Source organism: Corylus avellana, chromosome ca1 (assembly GCF_901000735.1).
Source record: "Corylus avellana chromosome ca1, CavTom2PMs-1.0".
NCBI classification, from domain to species: Eukaryota; Viridiplantae; Streptophyta; class Magnoliopsida; order Fagales; family Betulaceae; genus Corylus; species Corylus avellana.
This window is the reverse complement of record NC_081541.1, coordinates 6,229,372-6,254,450: the sequence shown is the minus strand read 5'-3', so window position 1 is coordinate 6,254,450 and position 25,079 is coordinate 6,229,372. Positions and strand designations below refer to the sequence as shown.

The following is a 25,079-nucleotide window of genomic DNA, read 5'->3' as shown; positions in this document are numbered from 1 at the left end:
TCTTGTGAAATTACGCTCTCGATATTGCTGCTGCAGGAGCACATTCGAGGCATGAAATGTGGTATATGTTTTTTCTAACAAATCCACATCAGTGACTTTTTCTCCACACAATTTTAATTGTGGGCTGATTTTAAAGAGTGTAGAGTTATAGTCACTGACACTCTTAAAATCTTGCAACCTCAGGTGCATCCAATCATAGCGAGCTTTTGGGAGGATAACTGTCTTTTGGTGCTCGTATCTCTCCCTTAAATTATTCCACAAGGTCAAGGGATCCTTTACTGTAAGGTACTCAATTTTTAATTCTTCATGCAGATGATGACGAAGAAAAATCATTGCTTTAGCGCGATCCTGCTGGGATGCTTGATTATCTTCCTTAATAGTATTTCCAAGATTCATAGCTTCAAGATGGATGTCAGCATCAAGGATCCAAGATAAGTAATTTTTGCCAGAAACGTCAAGAGCGACAAACTCAAGTTTTGTAAGATTTGACATTATCTATACAAAAATATATCAAGAATTAAATAAATAAACATTATTTAAAATTAAGTGATATTATACACAAACCAAAAATTTTCAAATATAAACTATTATATTCATAGCATTAGTATGATAATATTCTAGTTCATATAAATCTCACATGGATATGCAAATGTTAGAATGTTAATTAACAAAATAGATAATAAGATTACTAAATGTTAAAGAAACTTACAATGAATTGAGAATAGCTCACGGATAGCTTTTGATGTTGAAGATCAAAAGAACACAACAATTGGCTAGAGCTTCGTGCTGATAACGTGTTGTAAAATTAAAGAAAATAACAAGACAAGATAAAAGATTGCAATATATGAAACTAGTTCTTCAGGAACTATGTATTATTCTTCTCTATTATTGTGTGATTTACATACAAAAACTAAATTCATCCAATCTCTCTATGATTTCCCATTATGTGGGACCTATTCTCCAAAATAAAGGAAGAATGAAAAACTAGTCATTAATGTAAATGGAGACTGTTTTTCAAAATTGGTTGTTTAAATTAAAAAAAGTGAAATTATTCTTCAAATTTTGAAGAAATTTATTTAAAATCTATTGCGAATGCTCTTACCAATGTTTAATGTGCATAAATTCCACTTTTGGTATCAGTAAATAAAGATTAATGCAAGAGCGATACAAGGGGGACGACATTGACCTGGAGTAATTAGAGAATCTCTAGCTTTTGATGATTTCTTGGCATTTTGGCTGGAATTTGGAAATGCATATATGGTATAAATTTCCTACAAGAACAAAGCATTAGTTAGGGAAGAACGCATTAAAAAAGAAAGAAAGAAAGACAAAACACCAGTCAATTAATCATAAAAAAACGTAGTTAGTGTGTAATACAATATTCCATTCACAAAGAAGAATGATATAAACATGATTCTCTCTTGATTTTTATCAATCTAACAAATCTAAAGGTTGATTATAGGTGATAGACAAGTGAATGATTTCTATTATTTTCTTTTTATTTAATATTACATGTTGATCATTCTTAGAAATCTTTATTGATCATCATTTAATTCCATATTTTTTGTTTCTTAATTAGACGTTGATTATTGTTTATCTTTCTTTATTTACATCACTTGAAAAACAAAATAACAAAAGACATTTATAAGGAATATTAGATTTTGACCTGGATTTAGCTTAGGTACTGTAAATAGAAAATTATAGTAGTTTTTTAAGGGTTCAAATTTAATTTCACTTGCTCTATTTTTCTTATGGAACACTTGAAATTAAATCTGGACCCTTAAAAAAAACTACAAGCTGTAAATTTTTTTTTTTTTTTTTTTTTACAGCCTACTAAAAGTTCATCTTACAGCACCTTTAAGGTAATTAACGCTTTTGCCATTATTAATTAAAAAAAAAACACTACTTTTAAAGGTTTTTATTTTGCGGCTACTTTTCAAATGTTAGTTTTTAGAAGGTTTAACTTTTGAGAAAAGAGTCTTCTAATTTCATTTAATGGTAAAGATTTAAAGTTGATAAATCTAACGGTGTATATAATATTACATTATTAACAATTTTTTAAAAGATGTGTCAACATTAATTGCTAAATTTTGAAGGTTTCTAGGCGCTTTAATTGCCTAACCTTCTAGTAAGTTCTACTCATAATGAATCAATTGATTTTGTAAAACTCTCATACACATTACTAAAATAGATTACAATTCTTATTAATGTTGAAGAAGATTCAAATGAACATATAAAGACTCATTTGTATCATCTCTCAATGCAATATACGTAGAAAAAGTGTGTTTCTTTGTTGGTATTAGAGAAATCCATGATGCCTTCAACGTATGGAGTTGGATTGCTTTGTAATGGGGGGAGTGGCACTTTAGTGAAGCCCCTACATCGACTGAGGTATTTCAGAGGATGTTCTTCTGTGGTGACACGAAATGTCTTGCAAAGAACAAGATATCCATGCTTTAGGTAAGTCATGTGTAGGTTATGTCTGTTTCTTGGTTTTTTTGTAATTTTACTTTGTTCATCTTCGCTCGTCTATATATATATATTTTTGAATTTGTTTTCTAAACTATGTAACCAATATTGATCCAAATCCAGCAATTTTCCGTTGCTAGTAATTCAAGTAAAAAAAATATAAAAAAGTTTATATGCTGCCTTTTTGTTTCGTTAAGTAGGCTGTTTGAGTAGATGGGTTATATAGAAGCTCTTTTATATTTGCTGTCTGAATTGTTAACAATTTGAACGACAAAATGATTAGAAATATCGATTCGGATGATATCCAATTAATTATATTAGAATGGTATTTTTGTTTTTTTCAACTGAATATTATCCGGTTTGGGATCCTAATTCGATTCTTTTGTTAGGATATGAAATGTGTGTGTTTTGTTGAGCCCAAAAAAGTGGACTTTTCTTAAGCCACTTTGCCAAAACTCTGAAAGGGACCCCAATTCCTTGCATCATCCAATGGAAGCCATCTTATATGACTGGTGTAAAACTTTCAACGTGGGTCTTGCAGAATTCTTTCCTTTTCATTAATAAAATAAAAATGTTAAAAATGAGGGCATAGCAAAGGTGAGGCTGGCGCTCATAAACCTAACCTCCAACCATAACCCAACCCCAGCCAAAATTTAATGTCCCTCTGTTTCCTTATTTAATCATAACTCCAACTACTCATCGCATCCCAATCAATAAATGATTTATTGTGCCCAAACAACACCTACTACTTCGACCAACAAAGCTGAAAAGTTTAGTATCATTTTTGCTAATTTGACTGAAATAATATTCAGTTTGTTATATTAAAATGATATTTTTGTTTCTTAAAAAAGTAAAAAAGCAAAAATATCTCTTAAATATAACTAAGTGAATATTCTCCGATTGAAATGAAGTAGAGATGATCCGGTTCCTCTTTTAAAATAGAAAAACTGTTTGACATTTTCCCATTAAAATATAGAATGTAAGTGTGGTTTATAGTAATTAATTATTTATTTATAATAAAAACAGTGAGGGAAGAGAGGTAGAGCTTGATACGTGACTCGTCTAATAAGGAGGAGGAAGGGTTGGTCGACTACACCAGCCAAACACACGGTCAAGCCCACACCAACCCCCCTAGAAAATTGATACATTCCCGATAATGAGTGGTTTTTTTGCATTTTGTTATTGTTTTGGGGAGTGCCCGAATTGGGATTTTAAGAGAGTCACAGAAAGAGGGAAAAAGGACTACGTTTGTGTCTTTCGTCTGAGAGAGAGAGAGAGAGTGGGTAGCTGGGAACTACTACAGGGAGAAATGACAAGAGGGGTGTGGCGGGGGCAGTGGAAGTGGGCAGGTGCCACGTGCACTTCTCATTAAAGTCGTTAGAACTCCAGCCTTGTCCAAAACCAAACCTACCCCCTTCTGCTATTCCTTGTGTCACTAATGCATGATCAAATTTAAACGTTCAAACCCAACAATTCCCAGCCGGTGTTTGTTCACAATTCTGTTTCTTCACTCGCGATGCTTCATACCCAGAAGGCAAATTGAATAAATTTGATCCCAGCTCCTGTTTTACTTTTTTCAGAGGTCTGTGACCCCGTTTCTTCTTTGTTTCCTGTACGAATTTGCAGGTGATTAGTTGTATTTGTATATTTCTTGTCTAATTTGGGTTTTTTTTTTTTTTAAATATTAGTGTTTGGGCAGAGGAAGGTAGGTGGTTATAGTTTGGAATTGGTTGTGGACCTTTGGAGGTTGTTGTTGTTGTCATTTTTTTTTTTTTTTTTTTTGTGGGGACTTAATTTGGTGCGATTTTTGGAATCTAATTTCTACCTTTTTGAGGTTTTTATGATGTTGGGAAGACGTGTTCTGTCTTTTGGATAGTGCCCTTTTCGCTGCAATTGATGTTTATTCGATTCTATATCTGAGGAACTGTAGTCTTAGGCTGTGTTTGGTTGCTCATAAGTGGAACCAGATTTTACACTTCATGGACCTATGGATTTTGGGATTGAACGTAACCTTTTTGCGTTTTAAGTTTACTGAAACAGCTAACAGTGAAAGGAGGAGTATCTATTGCAAAGAATTGGAAACTCCATTTCACTCCAATTATCTGCAACCAAACGCAACCTTAGTTCTCATATGTGTATTTGTTTATGCTAATCTCTGCTGTTAAATTGGACTTAGTTTATAATGTTTTGACTTGGTTTATGTTTGGTCACTTGAGTTTAATTTTCTGAAAGAATCATGAAAATATGGAAGGACTTGTTATGATTGGTGTAGCTTTCTTCAAAATTTATCTGCTTAAGTTTGTTGAAGAATAAAGTGAGAAACTCAACTTATTTGTTGAACTTTCGGTCCCCTGAACCGTTGCTAAATATAATCTCTGGCAGGGCAGCATGTCTGAATCTCAAAGGAGTTCCGCAACGGCCAGTGTAGGGCGTGGGGACGGCTACATAAATGGGGTGGTTTCTATTAGGAGTGCTGCTACAATATCTGCAGTCGATGAGTTCTGCTATGCTCTTGGAGGAAAGAGGCCAATCCATAGTATTTTAATTGCAAACAATGGAATGGCGGCAGTCAAATTTATGCGTAGTGTTAGGACATGGGCTTATGAAACATTTGGAACAGAGAAGGCAATCCTGTTGGTGGCCATGGCTACTCCAGAGGACATGAGAATCAATGCAGAACATATTAGAATTGCTGATAAGTTTGTGGAAGTTCCTGGTGGGACAAATAATAATAACTATGCCAATGTGCAGCTCATTGTAGAGGTGTGAATCATAAACCCTGGCTTCCCTGAAAATTACAGTTAGTTAAATAATTCACGAACTAATATTAACCTTTTATTTTTTTCCTGATAAATTGTAATTCTTCATTACCCAGTTGGCAGAGATAACTCATGTTGATGCAGTTTGGCCTGGTTGGGGCCATGCATCTGAGATCCCTGAGCTGCCTGATGCATTGGATGCAAAGGGAATCATATTTCTTGGGCCTCCAGCTACATCTATGGCAGCACTGGGAGATAAGATTGGTTCATCATTGATTGCTCAAGCGGCAGAAGTCCCCACCCTTCCATGGAGTGGCTCTCATGTAAACCTACATACTCTTGAAATTGTACTATATTATTTATTTGCAGGGTAATTACACATCTAATATCCAAAGTTTCGGTCTTCCAGGTGAAAATTCCACCAGAAAGTTGTTTGGTCACAATTCCAGATGACATATACAGGGAAGCATGTGTTTATACAACAGAGGAAGCAATTGCGAGCTGCCAGGTTGTAGGTTACCCTGCAATGATTAAGGCATCTTGGGGTGGTGGTGGTAAAGGCATAAGAAAGGTTTGCTTCATGCATGACAATATTGCAGTTTTTTAACAAGCTATGAAAATACTTGTAGCTAATTTTATGACAATTTCCGATTACTTTGCAATAGTAATTCATATCCTATATAGCGAAGTATATAAAAAATGCTGGTGTAAGTAAAACTAGTTAGTTACATATCATGTCAAGGAACTTGCTTGGACCATTTATGTACCCTAAACAGAGGAGCTGAAGTTGATGATATTGTCTTATGAACTTTCTAGGTTCATAATGATGATGAAGTTAGGGCATTATTCAAGCAAGTTCAAGGTGAAGTTCCAGGCTCTCCCATATTCATAATGAAGGTTGCTTCACAGGTTAGATCACCTACTGGTTTTCAATATAATTGCCAGAGCTGCTGACATCTAGATTATATTCTGACAATCCATTTGGTGATTTGTTATTAGAGCCGGCATTTAGAAGTCCAGTTACTCTGTGATCAGTATGGAAATGTTGCAGCTTTGCATAGTCGTGATTGCAGTGTTCAAAGGCGGCATCAGAAGGTAAGATCCATTGTCATATGGTATTTTCAGACATCAGTTATTCAGTAGCTTCATTATTACCAGTGTACTCTTTTCATGAATTAGTATCACTTTTTCTTTCTCTTCATATTTTCTTGATTTTTTATTTATTTATTTATTTTGCGGCATCATCTCCCTCATGGATCTAACTTGCGCATCTATGTTAAACAGATTATTGAGGAGGGTCCAATCACTGTAGCTCCTCTAGAGACAGTGAAAAAGCTCGAGCAGGCCGCTAGAAGGTTAGCTAAATCTGTAAACTATGTTGGAGCAGCTACTGTGGAGTATCTCTACAGTATGGAGTCTGGCGAGTACTATTTCTTAGAGCTCAACCCCCGGTTGCAGGTTTGTGATATTTGTTCTAATCTGAATCCTGGTCCATGCAATGCTGAGTTGTCATTCTCATACATTCTTTATATGGATCTTTTGAGTTTGTCCATGGAGTGCCATTTTATAACAGATCAGTGGTGCGTAGACCTGAAGTAGATATAGAGGCACTTGTGCCTTCTGGTAATTAGGAAATGATTTGAAATTTTTTTGTGTGTCAACACACAATTTAGGCTGAACAACCTCTTACAAAGAATTAAGCTCCTTATATAAGTCTAGTTTCTCAAGAGTAACTTAACGTCTTATAAATTAATCCCAATGTAGGTGGAGCATCCTGTCACCGAATGGATAGCTGAAATCAATCTACCGGCAGCCCAAGTTGCAGTTGGGATGGGTATCCCTCTCTGGCAGATTCCTGGTATGATCCATATTCAGAGTTTCTTGAACCTCTTTTTGTTGATCATCAACTTTAAGTTTTTCACCTTCTGTGTGTATGTGCCTTATTTAATTAGAGATACGGCGATTTTACGGAATGGAATATGGTGGAGGATATGATGCTTGGAGGAAAACATCAGCTCTTGCCACCCCATTCGATTTTGACAAGGCACAATCTACAAGGCCAAAAGGTCACTGTGTAGCTGTGCGTGTAACAAGTGAGGACCCAGATGATGGTTTTAAGCCTACAAGTGGGAAAGTACAGGTCAGCCACCAAGGTTCATAGCAGTCACACTTTTGGTGTTTCTTTCCTTACATTAAAAGCCTGTATTAATTTATACACTTTGCACAGGAACTGAGTTTTAAAAGCAAGCCAAATGTGTGGGCATACTTCTCTGTTAAGGTAAATTATTGTTTTCTAATTGTTTGTGGACTTAACTTCACAGTCTCCGGCTGAATTGTGATTGACATTGTGATTTGCAGTCAGGAGGAGGAATTCATGAATTCTCAGATTCTCAGTTTGGTAAGCGTGAACTACTGAATGCTGCAAATATATGATAACTTGGATTGTGTAAATAATCAAAATATGATAGACAAAAATGTCTGCTCGAGCAACTTTAGTTTTTTTTTTTAAGTCCACTATGTTGGGTAAGTTTATTACAATCCTCGGATCTTGAGTAGCTTTAGAAGATTTTCAAAACCTGTTTTACGAAGGACCTGCTGAAAGTGTTTCCCCATATAACTTTTAATGCTGTTCATTGATTGATTAATCTTATAATTTCTGTATGAATCAACGTTATTATTAATGGAGATATTCATTTGTGTTGTACATTTGTAATTCTTAACAGCGGCTATTCTCATGATCATAACTATTCCAATGCATGTATCATTGCTTGTCATTTTGTGTATTGCTAAAATCCTTGAGTCACATCTCAGGACATGTTTTCGCATTTGGAGAGTCCAGAGCTATAGCTATTGCAAATATGGTGCTTGGTCTAAAGGAGATTCAAATTCGGGGAGAGATTCGTACCAATGTTGATTATACGATTGATCTTTTGCATGTAAAATTCTCACTCGTTGACTACCCAATCCTATCCATCCTTGGAAAAAAAGAAAGAAATAAATGCAAACTAAGAGTGGTGCAAATGGTGTACAGGCTTCAGATTACAGAGAAAATAAAATCCACACCGGCTGGTTGGATAGTAGAATTGCAATGAGAGTTAGAGCAGAAAGGCCTCCCTGGTATCTCTCCGTTGTTGGAGGGGCTCTGTTTGTAAGCACAACCATGTTCTATTTTATTTTATTTTATTTTTATTATTTTTTTAATTTCTAGAGGTATTATGAACTAGAATTACTTTACTTATGTTTTCTACCATTTCCAACTCAGAAAGCATCTGCTAGCAGTGCAGCTGTTGTTTCAGATTATGTTGGTTATCTTGAAAAGGGGCAAATCCCACCCAAGGTAATAAATTAAATAATAACCTATGTTGGTTCCTAATTATAGCGTCATGTTAAATTAATTCTTATCAATGTGAATATTTGTAAATCCTTGTTGCAGCATATATCCCTTGTCCACTCTCAAGTGTCCTTGAACATTGAAGGAAGCAAATATACAGTATGTGTTTCAATGATGTCAATACAGTGTAAAGGGCTTCATTGCTGAGTGTCAAGAATTTTGCAGGCTTTTGGTTCATAGGGTTGATAAATATGTTTCACTAACCCATGTTGGAAAACTGTTTCTAGATTGACATGATTAGGGGGGGACCAGGAAGCTATAGGTTGAGGCTGAACGAGTCAGAGATGGAAACAGAGATACATACTTTACGTGATGGGGGTTTATTGATGCAGGCAAGCTTTACTTTTGAACATTTTTGACTTATTGCTACATGGATCGTTGTTATCTTGCTTGTAGCTGCTTATGTTTAGATTGTATACATGGGTGTGCTCAGAAAAATCAGGGTGGATCCTAATAGCTGGGCTTTGAAACATATATTTATAGTTTCTTTTGCACAAATATGTTCCTGTAATTTATCAGTTTCTATAAATTTGTACATGTCATGTAAATTTGTTTTGGACTTGGCAAGGTTTCTAAAATGCATCCGTACATCACAGCAGACAATAGGCTAGACAGGTTTTCATGATTGAGTATAATCTTAGGGTAACAAGGTTTCTCTTGATTGAAGCGGTACTGTATTTGAAGATCTATGGTTCTTGCGTGAATAATTGACAATGGCATTTACCTGATAGAACTTGTCTAGATAGGAGTGATACCACGTATCCAGTTCAATGTTGAACCCATCAATATCTTGAAGACAAAATGTCTTTCTTGTGAGCCAAAACCTATTCTCTTATTCTAGTATTCTTTGTGGTGAACGAAGATTGTTTCATAACAAGCTAAGAAGATTGTTTGTGTAAATCATTATCTAATGTCAGTGTGGTTCCTTTCTAGCTTTTTAATTCGTAACTGTGTGCGTGACTGTGACCGGTAGCTTCAATTTTTGTAACAGTTGGATGGAAACAGTCATGTCATATATGCAGAGGAAGAAGCAGCTGGAACTCGTCTTCTCATTGATGGAAGGACTTGCTTACTTCAGGTGCCCATGATTCTCTTCTTCCTTCATGTGTTATGTTTCTAATCTCTTTCCCCATCATGATGAGATAAATTGATAATCTTTGTTTATATCCAGAATGATCACGATCCATCCAAGTTGGTAGCAGAAACACCATGCAAGCTGCTGAGGTATCTGGTTTTGGATGGTTGTCATGTTGATGCTGACACACCGTATGCAGAGGTTGAAGTTATGAAGATGTGTATGCCTCTTCTTTCACCAGCTTCTGGAGTTATCCACTTTAAAATGTCAGAAGGTCAAGCAATGCAGGTAAACTATGTCCAACACAAGAAGTATGTAATAATCAATTCAGACAGAAGTTAAATAAGCTACCTATTTTGTAGGCTGGTGAACTCATAGCTAGGCTTGATCTGGATGATCCTTCGGCTGTAAGAAAAGCGGAACCTTTCCATGGAAGCTTCCCAGTCCTGGGGCCCCCAACTGCAATTTCTGGGAAAGTTCATCAGAAATGTGCTGCAAGTTTAAATGCAGCCCAAATGATTATTGCAGGTTATGAGCACAACATAGATGAAGTAAGCACTTCCCCCCCCCCCCCCTTTTTCCATCATGATTTAGAGAGAGCTTGAACAATATTCTGAATCCATAATTAGTTCCTACATGCTTTGAATTCTGAGCTTTGGCCCGATATATGTGGGAATAATCTGTAATCTAATTTCGTAGGCTGTTATCGCTACTTATCTCTACAGACTGATATTACAAATAATATGACTGTCTCAGGTAGTGCAAAACTTGCTCAACTGCCTTGATAGTCCTCAACTCCCTTTCCTTCAATGGCAAGAGTGCTTGTCTGTTCTGCAAAGCCGCCTCCCAAAAGATCTCAAGAGTGGGGTAATAAATATCTTCTAGGTCTCCTCTCCAGTTTTATTCTCACATGGTGACTGTAAAATAATATTGCAATCTGAGTCATCTTCACCTATGTAAATTTATCAGTTGGAATCAAAATTTAAGGAGTTCGAGGGGATCTCAAGCTCCCAGAATGTTGATTTCCCTGCCAAAATATTACGGGGCGTTCTTGAAGTGAGTTTTCTATTTTAAAATCCTCATTTTAAGTTCATTTTCTTTTCCATGAATTATAACACTAAGGTTATTTGCTTCTTTTGCTGCAGGCCCATCTATCCTCCTGTCCTGATAAAGAAAAAGGAGCGCAAGAAAGGCTTGTTGAACCTTTGATGAGTCTTGTTAAGTCTTATGAGGGTGGAAGAGAGAGTCATGCCCGTGTTATTGTTCAGTCGCTTTTTGAAGGGTATTTGTCTGTTGAAGAATTATTCAGTGACAACATCCGGGTAAGTTTGTCAGCTTGGGACACAAATTGTTCTTCAATGTTAACATGATAATGCATTTATCTTTTGCTGGATATTTGGGACATCTAACACCAATCTTATATGGCCTGCTGTAAATATTCCTGGTTCGATTGAAGCATTTGAATTTGAATTTCAATGCTTCTAGTTGTGTTCTTCCTCTGCTCTTCAAGAGCCTGCATTTATTATGGGTCATGTCCCAACTTGAATTGTCTGATTGTATTCTGGTTTTCCGTCTATATGTGGAACTCCTCAATTGGTGTCTCCCTATAGTATATCACATCTCCTAGATTAACCAAAACAATGCTCTTCGACAATTTATAATACAATGTTATTAGTTTCTCTCTCTCTCTCTCTCTATTTTTTTTTTGTCTATCCATCAATCTGTAACCTTATATTTATTTTCTCTCTCTTGTGTTCACAACTTTATTTCGTGTTATCTTGAAACCTTTCTAAAGTTTGATTGAAGCACAATAGTTAAATTTTGTTTGAAGACTGATCCATGTACTTCAAGCCTTTTCCTTCAGCCCTTAACTAATAATTCATTCCTATAAAGCCGAAAAGTGTCAGGAACTTTTGGTGTGATTCCTCAAACTTGAACGTTATTTCATTATTTGCTAATCAGAAGTTTCATTTGTAACTGTCTTGTCCAGGCTGATGTAATTGAACGTCTTCGACTTCAATATAACAAAGATCTTTTGAAGGTTGTGGACATTGTACTTTCTCATCAGGTAGTAATTATAAGATGCTCAGCTGGCTTACCTTGTTTATTTTAGAATTACATAAAATTATTTGTGAGAGTACTACATTGCATTTGTTTTCTTGCAGGGTGTCAGGAGTAAAAATAAGCTGATATTGCAACTCATGGAACAACTGGTTTATCCTAATCCAGCTGCGTATAGAGATATACTAATCCGATTCTCTGCACTAAACCATACAAATTATTCTGAGGTTGGGCTTTTCATATGGTTACTCAAGCATGAAAAATTAACTTTTTTAGATTTGGTTCTCCATTCTTCACCATTTTAGATTATAAAGAATCAGTTCTTAGTGCGCCTTGGGGAGAGGGTTTGTTGTTTTTCTCCTCTTGTTTTATCTTCTCCTTTAGTTTGCTGCGATAGGTGTTAATTTCCAATTTCTAAAGTAATTTCTTTTAACATTTGAATGAAGTCCTAATACCCCATTTGTTTATGCAGTTGGCACTCAAGGCAAGTCAACTGCTGGAACAAACTAAACTGAGTGAGCTTCGTTCCAGCATCGCCAGAAGTCTTTCTGAACTAGAGATGTTTACCGAGGATGGTGAAAGTATGGATACTCCCAAAAGGAAAATTGCCATTAATGAAAGAATGGAGGATCTTGTGAGTGCTCCTTTGGCAGTTGAAGATGCCCTTGTTGGTCTCTTTGATCACAGTGATCACACCCTTCAAAGACGGGTTGTGGAGACTTATGTTCGTAGGCTGTACCAGGTATGATTCAAGCTCTTGTAACTTGCTGCTGATTTTTAGTTTGTTTTTTTCAATGATTTCCTTGTTTAACTCTGTCTATCTGTCATCAGCCCTATCTTGTGAAGGGGAGTGTAAGGATGCAGTGGCACAGATCTGGTCTAATTGCTTCATGGGAGTTTTTAGAGGGGCATATTGAGAGAAAGAATGGGACGGAATTTCAAATGTCTGAAAAACCAGTGCTTGAGAATCATAGTGAGAGAAAATGGGGAGCCATGGTTATTATCAAGTCACTTCAATTCCTTCCATCAATTATCAATGCTGCACTGAGAGAAACACCCCATAACCATCAAGAAACAGTTTCAAATGGATCAGTAGAACCAGCTAGCTTTGGTAATATGATGCATATTTCGCTGGTGGGCATCAACAATCAGATGAGTTTACTTCAGGATAGGTAGTGTGACACTCTTTGTACTCACATTAAAATCTGTTACCTTAAATGATAAATAGTAATTTATTTGTGTACATTGAAGCTGAAAGTTTATTTTGGATTTATGGGCTTCCATTACTGAGTATTAGGTCGAAATCTGGTAAGATCCCATTGAATTTGAGTTGAATTCGTCGTATATAATCTATTTGGATAACTAGCAGTTGCTTGGATTTTTTCACCTTCCGTTTCCCTCTTATCTCGTTCTTTCCCATTCATCCTCTTTATTCTTTCATTCTTTCTTTATGTCAAACATGCGCTAGGTAGACATAATTTTGGATTTTCAGTCTATAGATTAGAACCTTAAGTTATAACAATACCCTTTCTTAACCAGAATTATCCTTTGATGCTTTACAGTGGTGATGAAGATCAGGCTCAAGAGAGAATTAACAAGTTAGCCAAAATACTTAAAGAGCAAGAAGTAGGTTCTAGCCTAAGCACTGCTGGTGTTGGGGTAATAAGCTGTATCATACAGAGGGATGAAGGGCGAGCCCCTATGAGGCACTCCTTCCACTGGTCAGCAGAAAATTTCTATTACGAGGAGGAGCCTCTATTGCGTCATCTGGAGCCTCCATTATCCATTTACCTTGAATTGGTTAGTTACTATATAGTTCAGCCCTCTGTATATGCTTAAAAATTAAAGAGAAGACACAATTCCACATTCACCTTTGGTCTGATAAATCATCACATTTGTTTCAATGCAGGACAAGCTTAAAGGCTATGAAAATATACATTATACCCCATCTCGGGACCGTCAATGGCACTTGTACAATGTTGTCGACAAGCCACTGCCTATCCCAAGGATGTTCCTCAGAACACTTGTAAGACAGTCCACATCAAATGAAGGACTTACAGCATATCAGCGTCTCGAGGCTGAAATAACACGTATCCAATGGGCTATGTCTTTTACTTCACGAAGCATTTTAAGGTCCTTAATGGCTGCAATGGAGGAGTTGGAACTTAATGCACACAATACTAAAGTCAAATCTGACCATGCCCATATGTACCTTTATATTGTACGCGAGCAGCAAATAGACGATCTTGTGCCTTACCCAAAGTAACTATATCTATCTTCTCGTTCATTGTCTTTTCTTCTAGAATAAGATTTTGAACTTCCTTTCTGGAGTCTTACAATTAAGATATTGTTGCCAGGAGAGTTGACATAGCTGCTGAGCAAGAAGAAAGTGCTGTTGACGCGATCTTGAAGGAACTGGCACATGAAATTCACGTGTCTGTTGGTGTTAGAATGCATAGATTAGGTGTTTGTGAGTGGGAAGTGAAGCTTTGGATGACATCTTCTGGACAGGCGAATGGTGCCTGGAGGGTTGTGGTAACAAATGTGACTGGTCACACCTGCACTGTACATGTAAGTATGTACTATCATTTACAGTTTTTAAGACGAGATTCCACCCAGCCAAAACTTTTTCAATGCCAAGTATATAGAGGTTGGTTCCCAAAAGTAGACTGGCAGCTGACCCATATGGGTATAGGTGATGGTTGAACTCAGGTGTCCATGATCCTTAAGTTTAAAGTAACTCTCATCAACTAGTACTATTCTGGTGTGAACTTCTTGGAGTAATTCATCGAATTGCTTTGATCTAAAATAATAACATCCACTTCATTACTGATGGATCAATTATCTATAAGCTATTAAATTGTAATTGATGAAGAGATCTATGGTTGGCATTACTAGTAAGAATTTTAGAAGCCCATACGTTGGTTTGTATGATCTTATGTAACATACTGAGGATGCCTTAGCAACTGAGTGTTACTGATGTACAACATTTGCAATTTATGTTTGTCACAGTAAACCTGGTTACAAACCCAGCATTCACAGTATTTAGATTTAATATCCTGATTTAATTTAATATTTAGTAAGTTATAAAATCCTATGTTAATTTAATATCCTGATTTAACGAGTTGCTCTAAATTGTCATTATGTTACTGTTTGATACAATATTTAGATATATCGAGAACTAGAGGATACCAGCACACGCAAAGTGGTCTACCATTCACTCTCTGGTGTGGGTCCTCTGCATGGTGTACCAGTGAATGCACAGTATCAGCCTTTGGGAGTGCTTGATAGGAAACGTCTTGTGGCCAGGAGAAGCAACACCACATACTGCTATGATTTTCCACTGGTGAGCACTCTGCCATTAATGTATTACAAATTTGGTGTCTTTGTCCTCTCTCTCTTGCTCCTTATTGCAATGATATAGAGAAGCAGCTCAGATATGTATACCTGAGGAAATGTTACTTGCAGGCATTCAAGACGGCCTTGGAACAGTCGTGGGCTTTCCAGTATCCAGGTATCAAGAAACCCAAGGATGAAGTTCTACTTAAAGTCACAGAGCTCAAATTTGCAGACCAAAGAGGTGCCTGGGGTACTCCTCTTGTTCCTGTGGAGCGGACGCCTGCCCTCAACGATGTTGGCATGGTAGCCTGGTTCATGGAAATGTCTACTCCTGAGTTCCCTTCTGGAAGGACGATTCTGGTGGTAACAAATGATGTCACCTTCAAAGCTGGTTCTTTTGGCCCAAGAGAGGATGCATTCTTTCTTGCAGTAACTGATCTTGCTTGCACTAAGAAACTCCCATTAATTTACTTGGCAGCAAACTCTGGTGCCCGTATTGGGGTAGCTGATGAAGTCAAAGCCTGCTTTAAAGTTGGTTGGTCTGATGAATCAAGCCCAGAGCGTGGTTTTCAATATGTATATCTAACCCCCGAGGATTATGCTCGGATTGGATCTTCTGTAATAGCACATGAAATGAAGTTGGTGAGTGGGGAAACCAGATGGGTTATAGATACAATTGTGGGGAAGGACGACGGCTTGGGGGTTGAGAACTTAACTGGAAGTGGGGCCATTGCTGGTGCATATTCAAGGGCATACAAGGAAACGTTTACCTTAACATATGTGACTGGCAGGACTGTTGGTATAGGTGCTTATTTAGCTCGGCTTGGGATGCGGTGCATACAGAGGCTTGATCAGCCCATAATTCTAACTGGTTTCTCTGCACTAAACAAGCTTCTTGGCCGGGAAGTATACAGCTCCCACATGCAACTTGGTGGACCTAAAATTATGGCAACTAATGGGGTTGTTCATCTAACAGTTTTAGATGATCTTGAAGGTATATCAGCTATCTTGAAGTGGCTAAGCTATATTCCTGCCTATATAGGTGGTGCACTTCCCATTCTTAGTCCCTCAGATCCTCCGGAAAGGCCTGTTGCATACCTCCCTGAAAACTCATGTGATCCTCGTGGTGCTATTTGTGGCACTTTGGATGATGGTGGAAAGTGGATGGGCGGCCTTTTTGATAAGGACAGCTTTGTTGAGACACTAGAAGGCTGGGCAAGAACAGTTGTTACAGGAAGGGCAAAGCTTGGAGGAATACCTGTAGGAATAGTTGCCGTTGAGACACAGACGGTCATGCAAGTTATACCAGCTGACCCAGGCCAGCTTGATTCACATGAGAGGGTTGTCCCTCAGGCTGGGCAGGTATGGTTTCCTGATTCTGCGACTAAGACGGCCCAAGCTTTATTGGATTTTAACAGAGAAGAGCTCCCACTTTTCATTCTTGCCAACTGGAGAGGCTTTTCAGGTGGGCAGAGGGATCTTTTTGAAGGAATCCTTCAGGCTGGATCAACCATTGTTGAGAATCTTAGAACGTACAAGCAGCCTGTTTTTGTATACATCCCAATGATGGGTGAGCTCCGTGGCGGGGCATGGGTGGTTGTGGATAGTCGGATCAATTCAAATCATATTGAAATGTATGCTGATCGAACAGCTAAAGGTAATGTCCTTGAGCCAGAAGGAATGATCGAGATCAAGTTTAGAACAAAGGAGCTGCTAGAGTGCATGGGTAGACTCGATCAACAGCTGATCAATCTGAGGGCAAAACTTCAGGAAGCCAGGAGTAGTGGGAACCATGGGATGGTTGAATCTTTGCAGCAGCAGATACGAACCCGTGAGAAGCAGCTTCTGCCTTTGTACACCCAGATAGCCACCAAATTTGCTGAGCTACATGACACTTCCCTGAGGATGGCTGCAAAAGGGGTCATTAGAGAAGTTGTGGACTGGGCTAACTCTCGTCCTTTCTTCTACCGGAGATTGCGAAGGAGAATTGCTGAAGAGTCGCTGATCAAGACTGTAACAAATGCTTCTGGTGACCAACTGTCGCATCAATCTGCAATGGACTTGATCAAGAACTGGTTTTTGGACTCTAATATTGCTGAAGGAAGAGAAGAGGCTTGGGTAGATGATGAAGCTTTCTTTAGGTGGAAGGATAATCAAAGCAATTATGTGGATAAACTAAAGCAGCTGCAGGTCCAGAAGGTATTGCTTCAATTAACAAGTATTGGGGACTCAATATCAGATTTGCAAGCCCTGCCTCAAGGTCTTGCTGCACTTCTAAGCAAGGTAAGCCATTAAATAAAACACTTGTTGTTCCCAAAGCATTCTTGTTTGTATCACAAGGAAACTGAGGTGATAATTTGATTCCAATGCAGGTGGAGCCAACGATACGTGCGCCATTAATTGATGAACTTCGCAAGGTGCTTGGATGAAAAATTTGTGCTTCACAGGTGATTTTGATCTCAGAATTTGCTTGTGCTGTTGCTGCCTGAATCAGTTAATCTTGATAACTTGAGGTATTGTGATTGTCACCCTTCAAAGGTAGGAGCTCCTTGTCCTGGTTAGGGTTCAAAGTGTCAATTTTTCTATTCTTTCTAGTTGATGTAGCTATAAGCAGGTTCATTTGTTTACTGCATGGCTGATCTACCTTATTAGCTAATATTTAAATAATTTTGTAACTGTCTTATTAATTAGTCTGTATATGAAATTATGAAGGCAATTTCTTAAGGACTTTTCTTTTTTAAAAAAATGATGATCACACTTTCAAAAATCTTATTGGGTTCATTGATTCTTGACTCATCTTTCCGAGTCGGGCATTTCGTCAAGATTCTGGACCTCTCGCGCTCAAGTGCAGCCCAAGTTGAGCTCACTTTTCTGGGCTGAGTTAAGCCCTATTTTTATCAAAGCTTAAGCTGAGTTTGGGCCAGCGAGAATCGTAAGAGTTTTTTGCTGTATATCCCTTAAAACACATAGGAGTGCGATCCTTTCCATTTGAAGTGAAATGTAGAAAAAATATATATTTTACTGTGCATAATGTTATGTTATTACACAATAACATATTTACCGTGTGACAACATATACAACAGTGGATCCGTCCTTGTGCGAGTAAAACAAAGGGGTTTCACAAATTCCGGCTACAACATTTTCCATATCTAATAGATGGCGTTTATAATACTCTTAATGGCCACCATGCAGCCTCATTGAATAGAAAATATGCTATGCCGAGCAAGAATCCATCTTTATTTTCCAACTAAAAAAGAGAATTCAAAAATTTTTTCCCGTTGAACATTACTACTTCATCTTGTGCTTCAGTTTCTCTTTCTTCTCTCTTTCCTTTCTCTTCAATTCTTCGTGTTTCTTCTTTTCCTTCTCTTTTTTCTTCTTCATCTCCTCTTGTGCCTGTTTCTTCTTCTCCTTATCTTTCTCTTCCTCTCTTCCTCTTCCTTCCTCTCACTCTCTTCTCTTTTTCTTTTCTCCTTCTCTTTGGCCTGCTTTGCTTTCTTTCTCTTCCCCTTCTCCTTCAATTCTTCCCTGGTTAGTTCTCTTCTGAGTTTGAAGCACATTTTGGCTTACGAATCTTTAACTCTCTGAAAAACGAATCAAATTTAAAGTGGATTTGATGTTGGATTTGAGTGGAAAAACCGTCTTATTGTTGATATCTAACATCCAATTAATTAATCTTTTGTCATTACCTACCGCTTGCCGTCCTGAAACAGGTGTCGGTTGCACCCCCATTGTTTATTTTTGCAATATTAGTATGATGATCCTTCATATTGGAGTAGAGTCCACACCCTTTGAATTTGTGATTTGGCCAGATATTAATTGGAGAATATCCAATTACCCAAAAAAGCCCCTTGTAATATATGACCTCTTGTACGTGTATGGTTGGTTGTATGCATATTTCAAGGTGCAATAGACAAAAGTTCAAAACCTCTCTGTGCTCAGCACATACCCAATCATATGGTTGGTGCTATTCAAACATCTATAATTGTTATAATCTGTGTAAGCATTTAGATGGCTATCAGTCACCATCAGTGAAGATCTTATATGCTATCAGACACCCGAAATTATTTTTAGAAAAAAAAAAAAAACCAAAAACAAAATTTCGTATCTCAGATCATGTTTCACATATAGGGCAGGGGGATGTGAGGGGCCTGATGGGGCCCTCCCTTGCTCAGACAGGGAGACCTCTCTACCAAATTTTCTGCAATTTCCTTGCCCCCTTACTCTTTGGACAGGAGGTTGCAAAGAAAATCCCCATCCGCTATCTCTATTTACCAATACAGAACTTGCCAAATATGTTGGACAAAACTTCTTCAGAGATGTCTTCTCCACTAATCTGCCCAAGGGCCAATGCAGCATCTCTCAAATCAATCGTCCAAAAGTCAAGAGGCAGTTCCTCCTCTATTGATGATTTCAACCTTGAAAGAGCTTCCTTGGTCCAAACAAGCTGCTCGCATTGCCTCTGATGTATTACCAACAATATGACATGGATCAATCAGAAATTAACCAGACCATGAATTGAATCAAATACTCAATACTGATCAACTCTACCTTTGGCCACAGCTGACAGCTCCACATATGGACTAAAAGTAAAGAAAAATGGATGTTGGTGGGTGGGGTTTCAGGTTTTGAATTCACATACATAGGAATAGGTAGCTAACCTGGTTCACAGACCATCTGCGTCCTCCTGCAGGAATCTTGTTGAGACCCACAATTTCTGATATTGCAGACTCCAAATCATGTATTCCTTCGCCGGTAATAGCACATGTAAAAACATACTTGGTGAAAGAATTGCAATCCCTATCAACCCATTTGGTTCGAGCAGATGGAGCAGAGTCTATTTTATTAATTACAAGAATCATAGGGGAGGAAGATCCAATTGATTTCTGCAGTTCAAAAAAGAAATCATTAACATTATAAACTCTTGACACAAGTTAATTAATTGGACATGATGATATAAAATGAATAGAACAACATGAGTTTGAACTATCAACTACAAAGGACAAGTATCTCAATTGACATGTAAAATTGAGAGATGAGTTGCTGGTAATACCTTATTAGATTGAATCCTATCAAGAAGTTTGGTGTCTTCGGAAGTCCAACCATCAAGAGCGCTTACTGTCATGATAATTACATCAGCACCCATAGCAACTGCTTCAGATCTCTCTACACCTGTTTAAGAAAATGGTCATGGAAATGTGAGTACCAATTGATAGAAGTAGATCTAAACCATTAAGCAATAACTGAAGATGTGACTGAATAGGACGACTTCATACACACACATGCCCACAAGTCATTTACTCACTCAAAGAACACTTACCCAACTGGTCCATTATTCCAATCCCCAAATATTTTTTTTCTTAATTAATCACAATAGTTTTGAAGACCATTAGTATTGAATTTTTTGGTCAGAGAAAACAGACAAGTTTTATGGCGTATCTGAATGCTCCATCAAGTGGAACCAATTCATCATGTTTGAATGACAAGTGGAATGAGCATGTTTCTTTGAATAATAGAATGTCCTTATATTAAAAAATACTAAAAGAAATAAACATTCAATGGAAGATCTTAAATATACAATTAACCCATCACAACTCCATTGTAGAACACAACGGCTTACTTCACTTTCCCTAGGTTGTTCAAAGCCTCATTATTAAGTGAAAAACATGGTAACCGGAAACAACTCAAATTTGTAAAAATCTACTTGAATAACTTGTTTGTGAGGTTCCTCTAGACCTCCTACCTACTCTTACTTTGATAGTCAATTTAAGGAGCATTAAAATGTCATCTAAAGTTACACAAGGCAGGAAGTCTTACCTATTTTCTCCACAATGTCATCAGTCTCCCTAATGCCGGCTGTATCAAGAAGGGTCACAGGAATACCGCGAACTGCAACACTTGCTTCAACCACATCCCGAGTGGTTCCAGCAATTTCTGTAACTATTGCTCTCTCACTCTGCATGCTAAAATTAAAACCTGGCAGTCAATTAGTTCTCAATTTTCTGCTATTATGTAAAGATAAAAACAAAAGAACAAATTGAAGACACGCAAAGTTGAACAAAATCTTCATATATATCAAATATGTCTTTTTCTTTTTTTTTGGCTTGTCTTTCACAAGGTAGATCTTGTTTCTACTATCAATATATTGACAAGTTATCACCGCCCCAAAATAAATTTCACGAGTCTACTTTTTTTTTTTTATATTATAAGTAAACGAAATTTAGCGCAAAGCGAAAGGGCACAACTCAAGTATACAAGAAGCATATAGGAGAAACACCTAACCAGAAAAAGAAAAAACTTTGATGAGATCACAAGAAACCATGTATATAAATTTGCTAGGTACTAGCCATATTATAAGTAATCCAAAGGAGTGGTACTACTAAATTATTATATGCTTCTGTTAGGGAGAGAAAGAGAGAGAGAGAGGGAGAGAGAGAAGAAGAAAAAAACAGAAATAGCCAAGATAAATTGACTCTCTAGATATGGATGCTGAATAACTCAAAACATTGACAAATCAAATATAAATTCATATGAAATTTGATGCCGATTAAAAATGGTTGCAACATACTTTGCTCCATGCATTAAGAAGGCTTGATTTCCCAACATTTGGACGTCCAACAATTGCTATCTGTAAGAATTTGAATCAGAACATCACTATCAATAGGCTGCAAGAAACACTGATTACCAAAGACGCCTGTATCCATAATATTAACACAGAGGTAGAGGAGAAAAAGAAAAGGAAAATAAAAACAAAAGAAGAATAAATGAGATTTATGCATAGCTGAGCAAAATCCACTAAATGTGGGATACTCGTATAGCCCCCATATACAACCATCTAACTCAAGAGCACTACGTCACTGTAATGATGTAGTATGGTTATGAGAGAACATAACTAATTGATCATGATTTCGAAGACATATTGGTCGTAAATTCAGTAATAAAAAACCATAAGAAAGAAATAGATATACAGGCATCTTAGAATCTCAAGGAAATAGAATATTATTGCTTGAATATGTGTTTCGGCATGTCTGTGTGTGTGGAGATATATCAATCAGCCAGGAAGGTTGCTTCAAGATATTGGGAAATAATTAATATAAGTTTTTTTTTTTTTTTTTCCAATACACCGGATAGATGGAAGGATCTATGTCCATCCCCAACTCCCTTCTCTATACATGTAGATATACAAAACCAGATTGTACCTGTAAACCAGATTGCAGAAGCTTGTCATAATTGGCTGTCTCCAGTGCATTTTCAACATCCTGTGACATGGCATGTATTTTAGCCATAATTAGGTTCAGATCTAGTGGTGGCATCTCATCATCGAAATCTAAGCGAGCTTCAATTTCAGTAAGCAGCTCGATGCACTGTGTTCTTAGTGATTTCACCAGTGAAGAGAAGCCTCCCTGTCAAAGGAAAGATGGTATTTCAACACTGCTTACCATGCAGTCAACTAACACTTCAATAATAACAATAAGACAGCGTTTCGATATCAGCATTTCCTGGTAACTTAGAATAAAGGTAGCATAAACACTTCTTGAAAAAAAGAAAAAGAAAGGCCAATGAAAACTGAATCATGAAAAGAAGACATACCTGAATTCCAGCTAGTGCTGCATCTGCAGCAGCCACAGACTTGGCTGAAATCAGCTTTCCAACATTTTCTGCTTGGGAGAGGTCTAAGCGGCCATTCAGGAAGGCACGGAGAGTAAATTCTCCTAAAAGACAGAAAGAAGAACTTAGTATTCATGTAATTCTCCCTCCCTCCCACACCTCAAATATTTACGTGCATGAACTTATATATAAAAGTATACCCAATCTATGTGCACAAGGATGTGCATGTGCTATGCACACATGTATGAGTTCCATCAGGGAGGGGGAAATAATTTTCTCATAATTTTATTCCATCAAAATTTGCCGTCATTGGAGTTCAAGAGACGCTTAAATAGACGAACAGACTAAATCCTAGGGCAACACCCATTTATTGACTTACCTAAATGGCTATTAATTACATAAGAAAAACCCACCAGAAAAAGTTAGTAAGTTCCAAGTGCCAATGTTTATCAGCTTTGGCACAGTCCAGAAACCATGCACAAAGGTCACCACTCAGTCTGTTAGTCAAATATTAGTCCAAGTCACCTTTAAAAAATAAGATATCTCATAGCAGATTCCATATGAAGCAACCTTTACACGTAAACATATCCATATACTCTATAATTAATCAAATTCCTCTTTATCAATTTGTCTTCTACTTAAACAGTAAAGCATAACCATTCTAGTTTTTTTTTTAATAGCAATGAAAAAACTGACCTGGCTCTGCAAGCCTTGCTCCAGCTGCTAGACAAGCTCTCAACACACGATTCAGACACACTTCACTCCCATGACATTGAAGTTCAACCACATCTTCACGAGTGTAAGATCTTGGGGCCAACATTGGTACTGCCAAAACCTAGTAAACAAAAAAAGAAAAAAGACAAAAAGAAGCAGAGAGTAACAAACAGCCACTCAGAATATATGTATATATTCCATGACACAATACCAGATACGAAGCAAGTTTCGAAGCCAAACTGACTTTTTTTTTTAAAAAATTATTATTATTCTTAGAGCCCAACTGAAATTCAACTCAACCATACACATTGTGCCCATTTTTGTAGCTTAAACAATAGCAACCTCAAATTTCAATTCCATAATTCAAGCCAAACTTCCTACTGAACATATTGATTAAATAATCAAATTCACTCTTTCTCATCCGTTTGGCTTGTAGGTATGAAGTTCTAAACCTAACTCCCAATCTACATTCAACTTACGTCAAGTATTTCAAGTGTTCGACCCATTTACCAAGTGAGAATCTGAGCCCATGCTAAAGGGAATGTTATTAACTGATTAAATCAGCGGTTTGCGATGAGTGATCACTTCCAACACAGCCAAGTTCAATCACTCAAATCACAAAAGTACAATGGTGATGACTGATGAAGATAAAAGACTAAATACCTCGTCGACCACGTTCCCATGAGGGTCCGAAACGACGCCGTACTCGACGACATGACTGGCAGGCCGCCACGAAGACGAGCCGCCATTAAGGCTTTTCCTCTTCTTTGTCCTCGCTGGACGGAACACGCGGCCGACGATAGCCACCGCAGAGGGACCCGACAGCCGAACGATCCCGACGGCAGCAGGCGGACCACCCAGCGAAGTCACAATGGCCGCAATGGTAGCGCTCGTATTCTCGACCGGCTGGGCACCGCCTGCGCCCACCAAGAAGCGCTCGTCTTTGCCCAGAACCAGCGTGGGGTCTTTGGGGGTGGCATGGGGTTTTACTGGGGCTTTGCGGGAGAGAGTGGAGAGGAGGAGAGAAATGGGTTTGGGAGTTGTGGGGTGTGGGAGTGAGAGTGAGAGCAAAGCAGCTATGGCTGGTGGTGTTGGTCTCAAGGAGTAGGACTGGGTGAAGAGGCGATAGCGGAAGCGGAGTGAAGGGAGAAGAGCCATTGGGTCGCGCCCGCCCGCCGGTGTTAGTTGTGGTGCTGCGGTGGGGATAATATTCTCATTCAGATTAAAACACGCACGCAAAATGATACACGTGTCAATAATGTCAACTTGATCTAATCTAGTGGATCTATGCCAGCCCATGACCCAACCTGCAATCAAGCCCATGGTTTTCAATCCAATTTGAGCCTAGTCAGCCCGATCCAAGCCAAGTTAGACTTGGCCTTCAGCCAATTCACAGTACAACCCAAGTCCTCAATTAGAAAATAATAATAATAATAAATAAATAAATAGTCCTCAACCTTAGTCCATCCTAGAGACCATTGGTTGTCGTCCTACGCTTCTGGCCACCTTCCACCACCTCTGGTTGTCATCCTTCATCCTCCATCAACCTTTACGGTTTGCCAACCATTTTTCACCTCCGACCATTTTCCTTTGCTACTGGCTACTCGATTTAGCTCAAACGAACGAACTTGCCTTGAGTCAAGCTGTCAAGTCGGCTCAATTA

General features: G+C 37.9%; 3 protein-coding genes across 6 annotated transcripts in view; 2 read left to right on the top strand and 1 right to left on the bottom strand.

The window, feature by feature from the left end:
* The window catches only part of LOC132170730 (acetyl-CoA carboxylase 1-like), a 5,395-nt gene extending 4,960 nt beyond the window's left edge, over window positions 1–435 (top strand). The window contains exon 15 of the mRNA XM_059581854.1: window positions 313–435. Coding sequence (XP_059437837.1) covers window positions 313–435 — 123 coding nt within the window. The remainder of the gene's footprint in view (window positions 1–312) is intronic.
* Window positions 436–3,843: 3,408 nt separating this feature from the next.
* Window positions 3,844–17,824, top strand: LOC132175998 (acetyl-CoA carboxylase 1). 4 transcript variants are annotated; one of them, XM_059588117.1, is made up of 32 exons: window positions 3,844–4,051; window positions 4,857–5,232; window positions 5,345–5,551; window positions 5,638–5,799; window positions 6,045–6,137; window positions 6,228–6,323; window positions 6,513–6,686; window positions 6,993–7,086; window positions 7,181–7,368; window positions 7,456–7,506; window positions 7,587–7,626; window positions 8,040–8,164; window positions 8,260–8,376; window positions 8,491–8,565; window positions 8,662–8,718; window positions 8,847–8,951; window positions 9,611–9,697; window positions 9,791–9,982; window positions 10,057–10,245; window positions 10,451–10,561; window positions 10,664–10,750; window positions 10,840–11,016; window positions 11,685–11,762; window positions 11,860–11,982; window positions 12,228–12,497; window positions 12,587–12,927; window positions 13,318–13,555; window positions 13,665–14,017; window positions 14,113–14,326; window positions 14,925–15,101; window positions 15,224–17,377; window positions 17,467–17,824. In XM_059588117.1, the coding sequence occupies exons 2-32, from the start codon at window positions 4,858–4,860 to the stop codon at window positions 17,521–17,523; spliced, it is 6,807 nt and encodes a 2,268-aa protein (XP_059444100.1). In that variant the 5' UTR covers window positions 3,844–4,051; window position 4,857; the 3' UTR covers window positions 17,524–17,824. The 4 variants fall into 4 exon arrangements, with proteins under 4 accessions (XP_059444100.1, XP_059444085.1, XP_059444108.1 ...); XM_059588102.1 differs by having other exon boundaries at window positions 4,852–5,232; XM_059588125.1 differs by having other exon boundaries at window positions 3,844–4,095.
* Window positions 17,825–18,953: 1,129 nt separating this feature from the next.
* On the bottom strand, window positions 18,954–24,605 carry LOC132167934 (uncharacterized). Its single transcript, XM_059578981.1, has 9 exons — window positions 24,080–24,605; window positions 23,399–23,537; window positions 22,685–22,806; window positions 22,294–22,497; window positions 21,663–21,722; window positions 20,912–21,050; window positions 20,148–20,266; window positions 19,756–19,980; window positions 18,954–19,556 (listed from the first exon to the last, which is right to left on the bottom strand). Exons 1-9 carry the CDS (start codon window positions 24,572–24,574, stop codon window positions 19,362–19,364), a joined length of 1,698 nt encoding a protein of 565 aa, XP_059434964.1. The 5' UTR covers window positions 24,575–24,605; the 3' UTR covers window positions 18,954–19,361.
* Between the last annotated feature and the right edge of the window lie 474 nt (window positions 24,606–25,079).

Excerpts from the sequence above, each read along its gene's own strand:
- LOC132167934 (XM_059578981.1), bottom strand. The coding sequence starts at position 24,574 with ATGGCTCTTCTCCCTTCACTCCGCTTCCGCTATCGCCTCTTCACCCAG. Across the intron at positions 22,498-22,684 it reads CAGCACTAGCTGGAATTCAG|GGAGGCTTCTCTTCACTGGT; the intron begins GTATGTCTTCTT and ends TTCCTTTGACAG. Across the intron at positions 21,051-21,662 it reads TTCTTAATGCATGGAGCAAA|AGTGAGAGAGCAATAGTTAC; the intron begins GTATGTTGCAAC and ends TTTAGCATGCAG.
- LOC132175998 (XM_059588117.1), top strand. The coding sequence starts at position 4,858 with ATGTCTGAATCTCAAAGGAGTTCCGCAACGGCCAGTGTAGGGCGTGGG. Across the intron at positions 8,377-8,490 it reads TTGTTGGAGGGGCTCTGTTT|AAAGCATCTGCTAGCAGTGC; the intron begins GTAAGCACAACC and ends TTTCCAACTCAG. Across the intron at positions 13,556-13,664 it reads TATCCATTTACCTTGAATTG|GACAAGCTTAAAGGCTATGA; the intron begins GTTAGTTACTAT and ends GTTTCAATGCAG.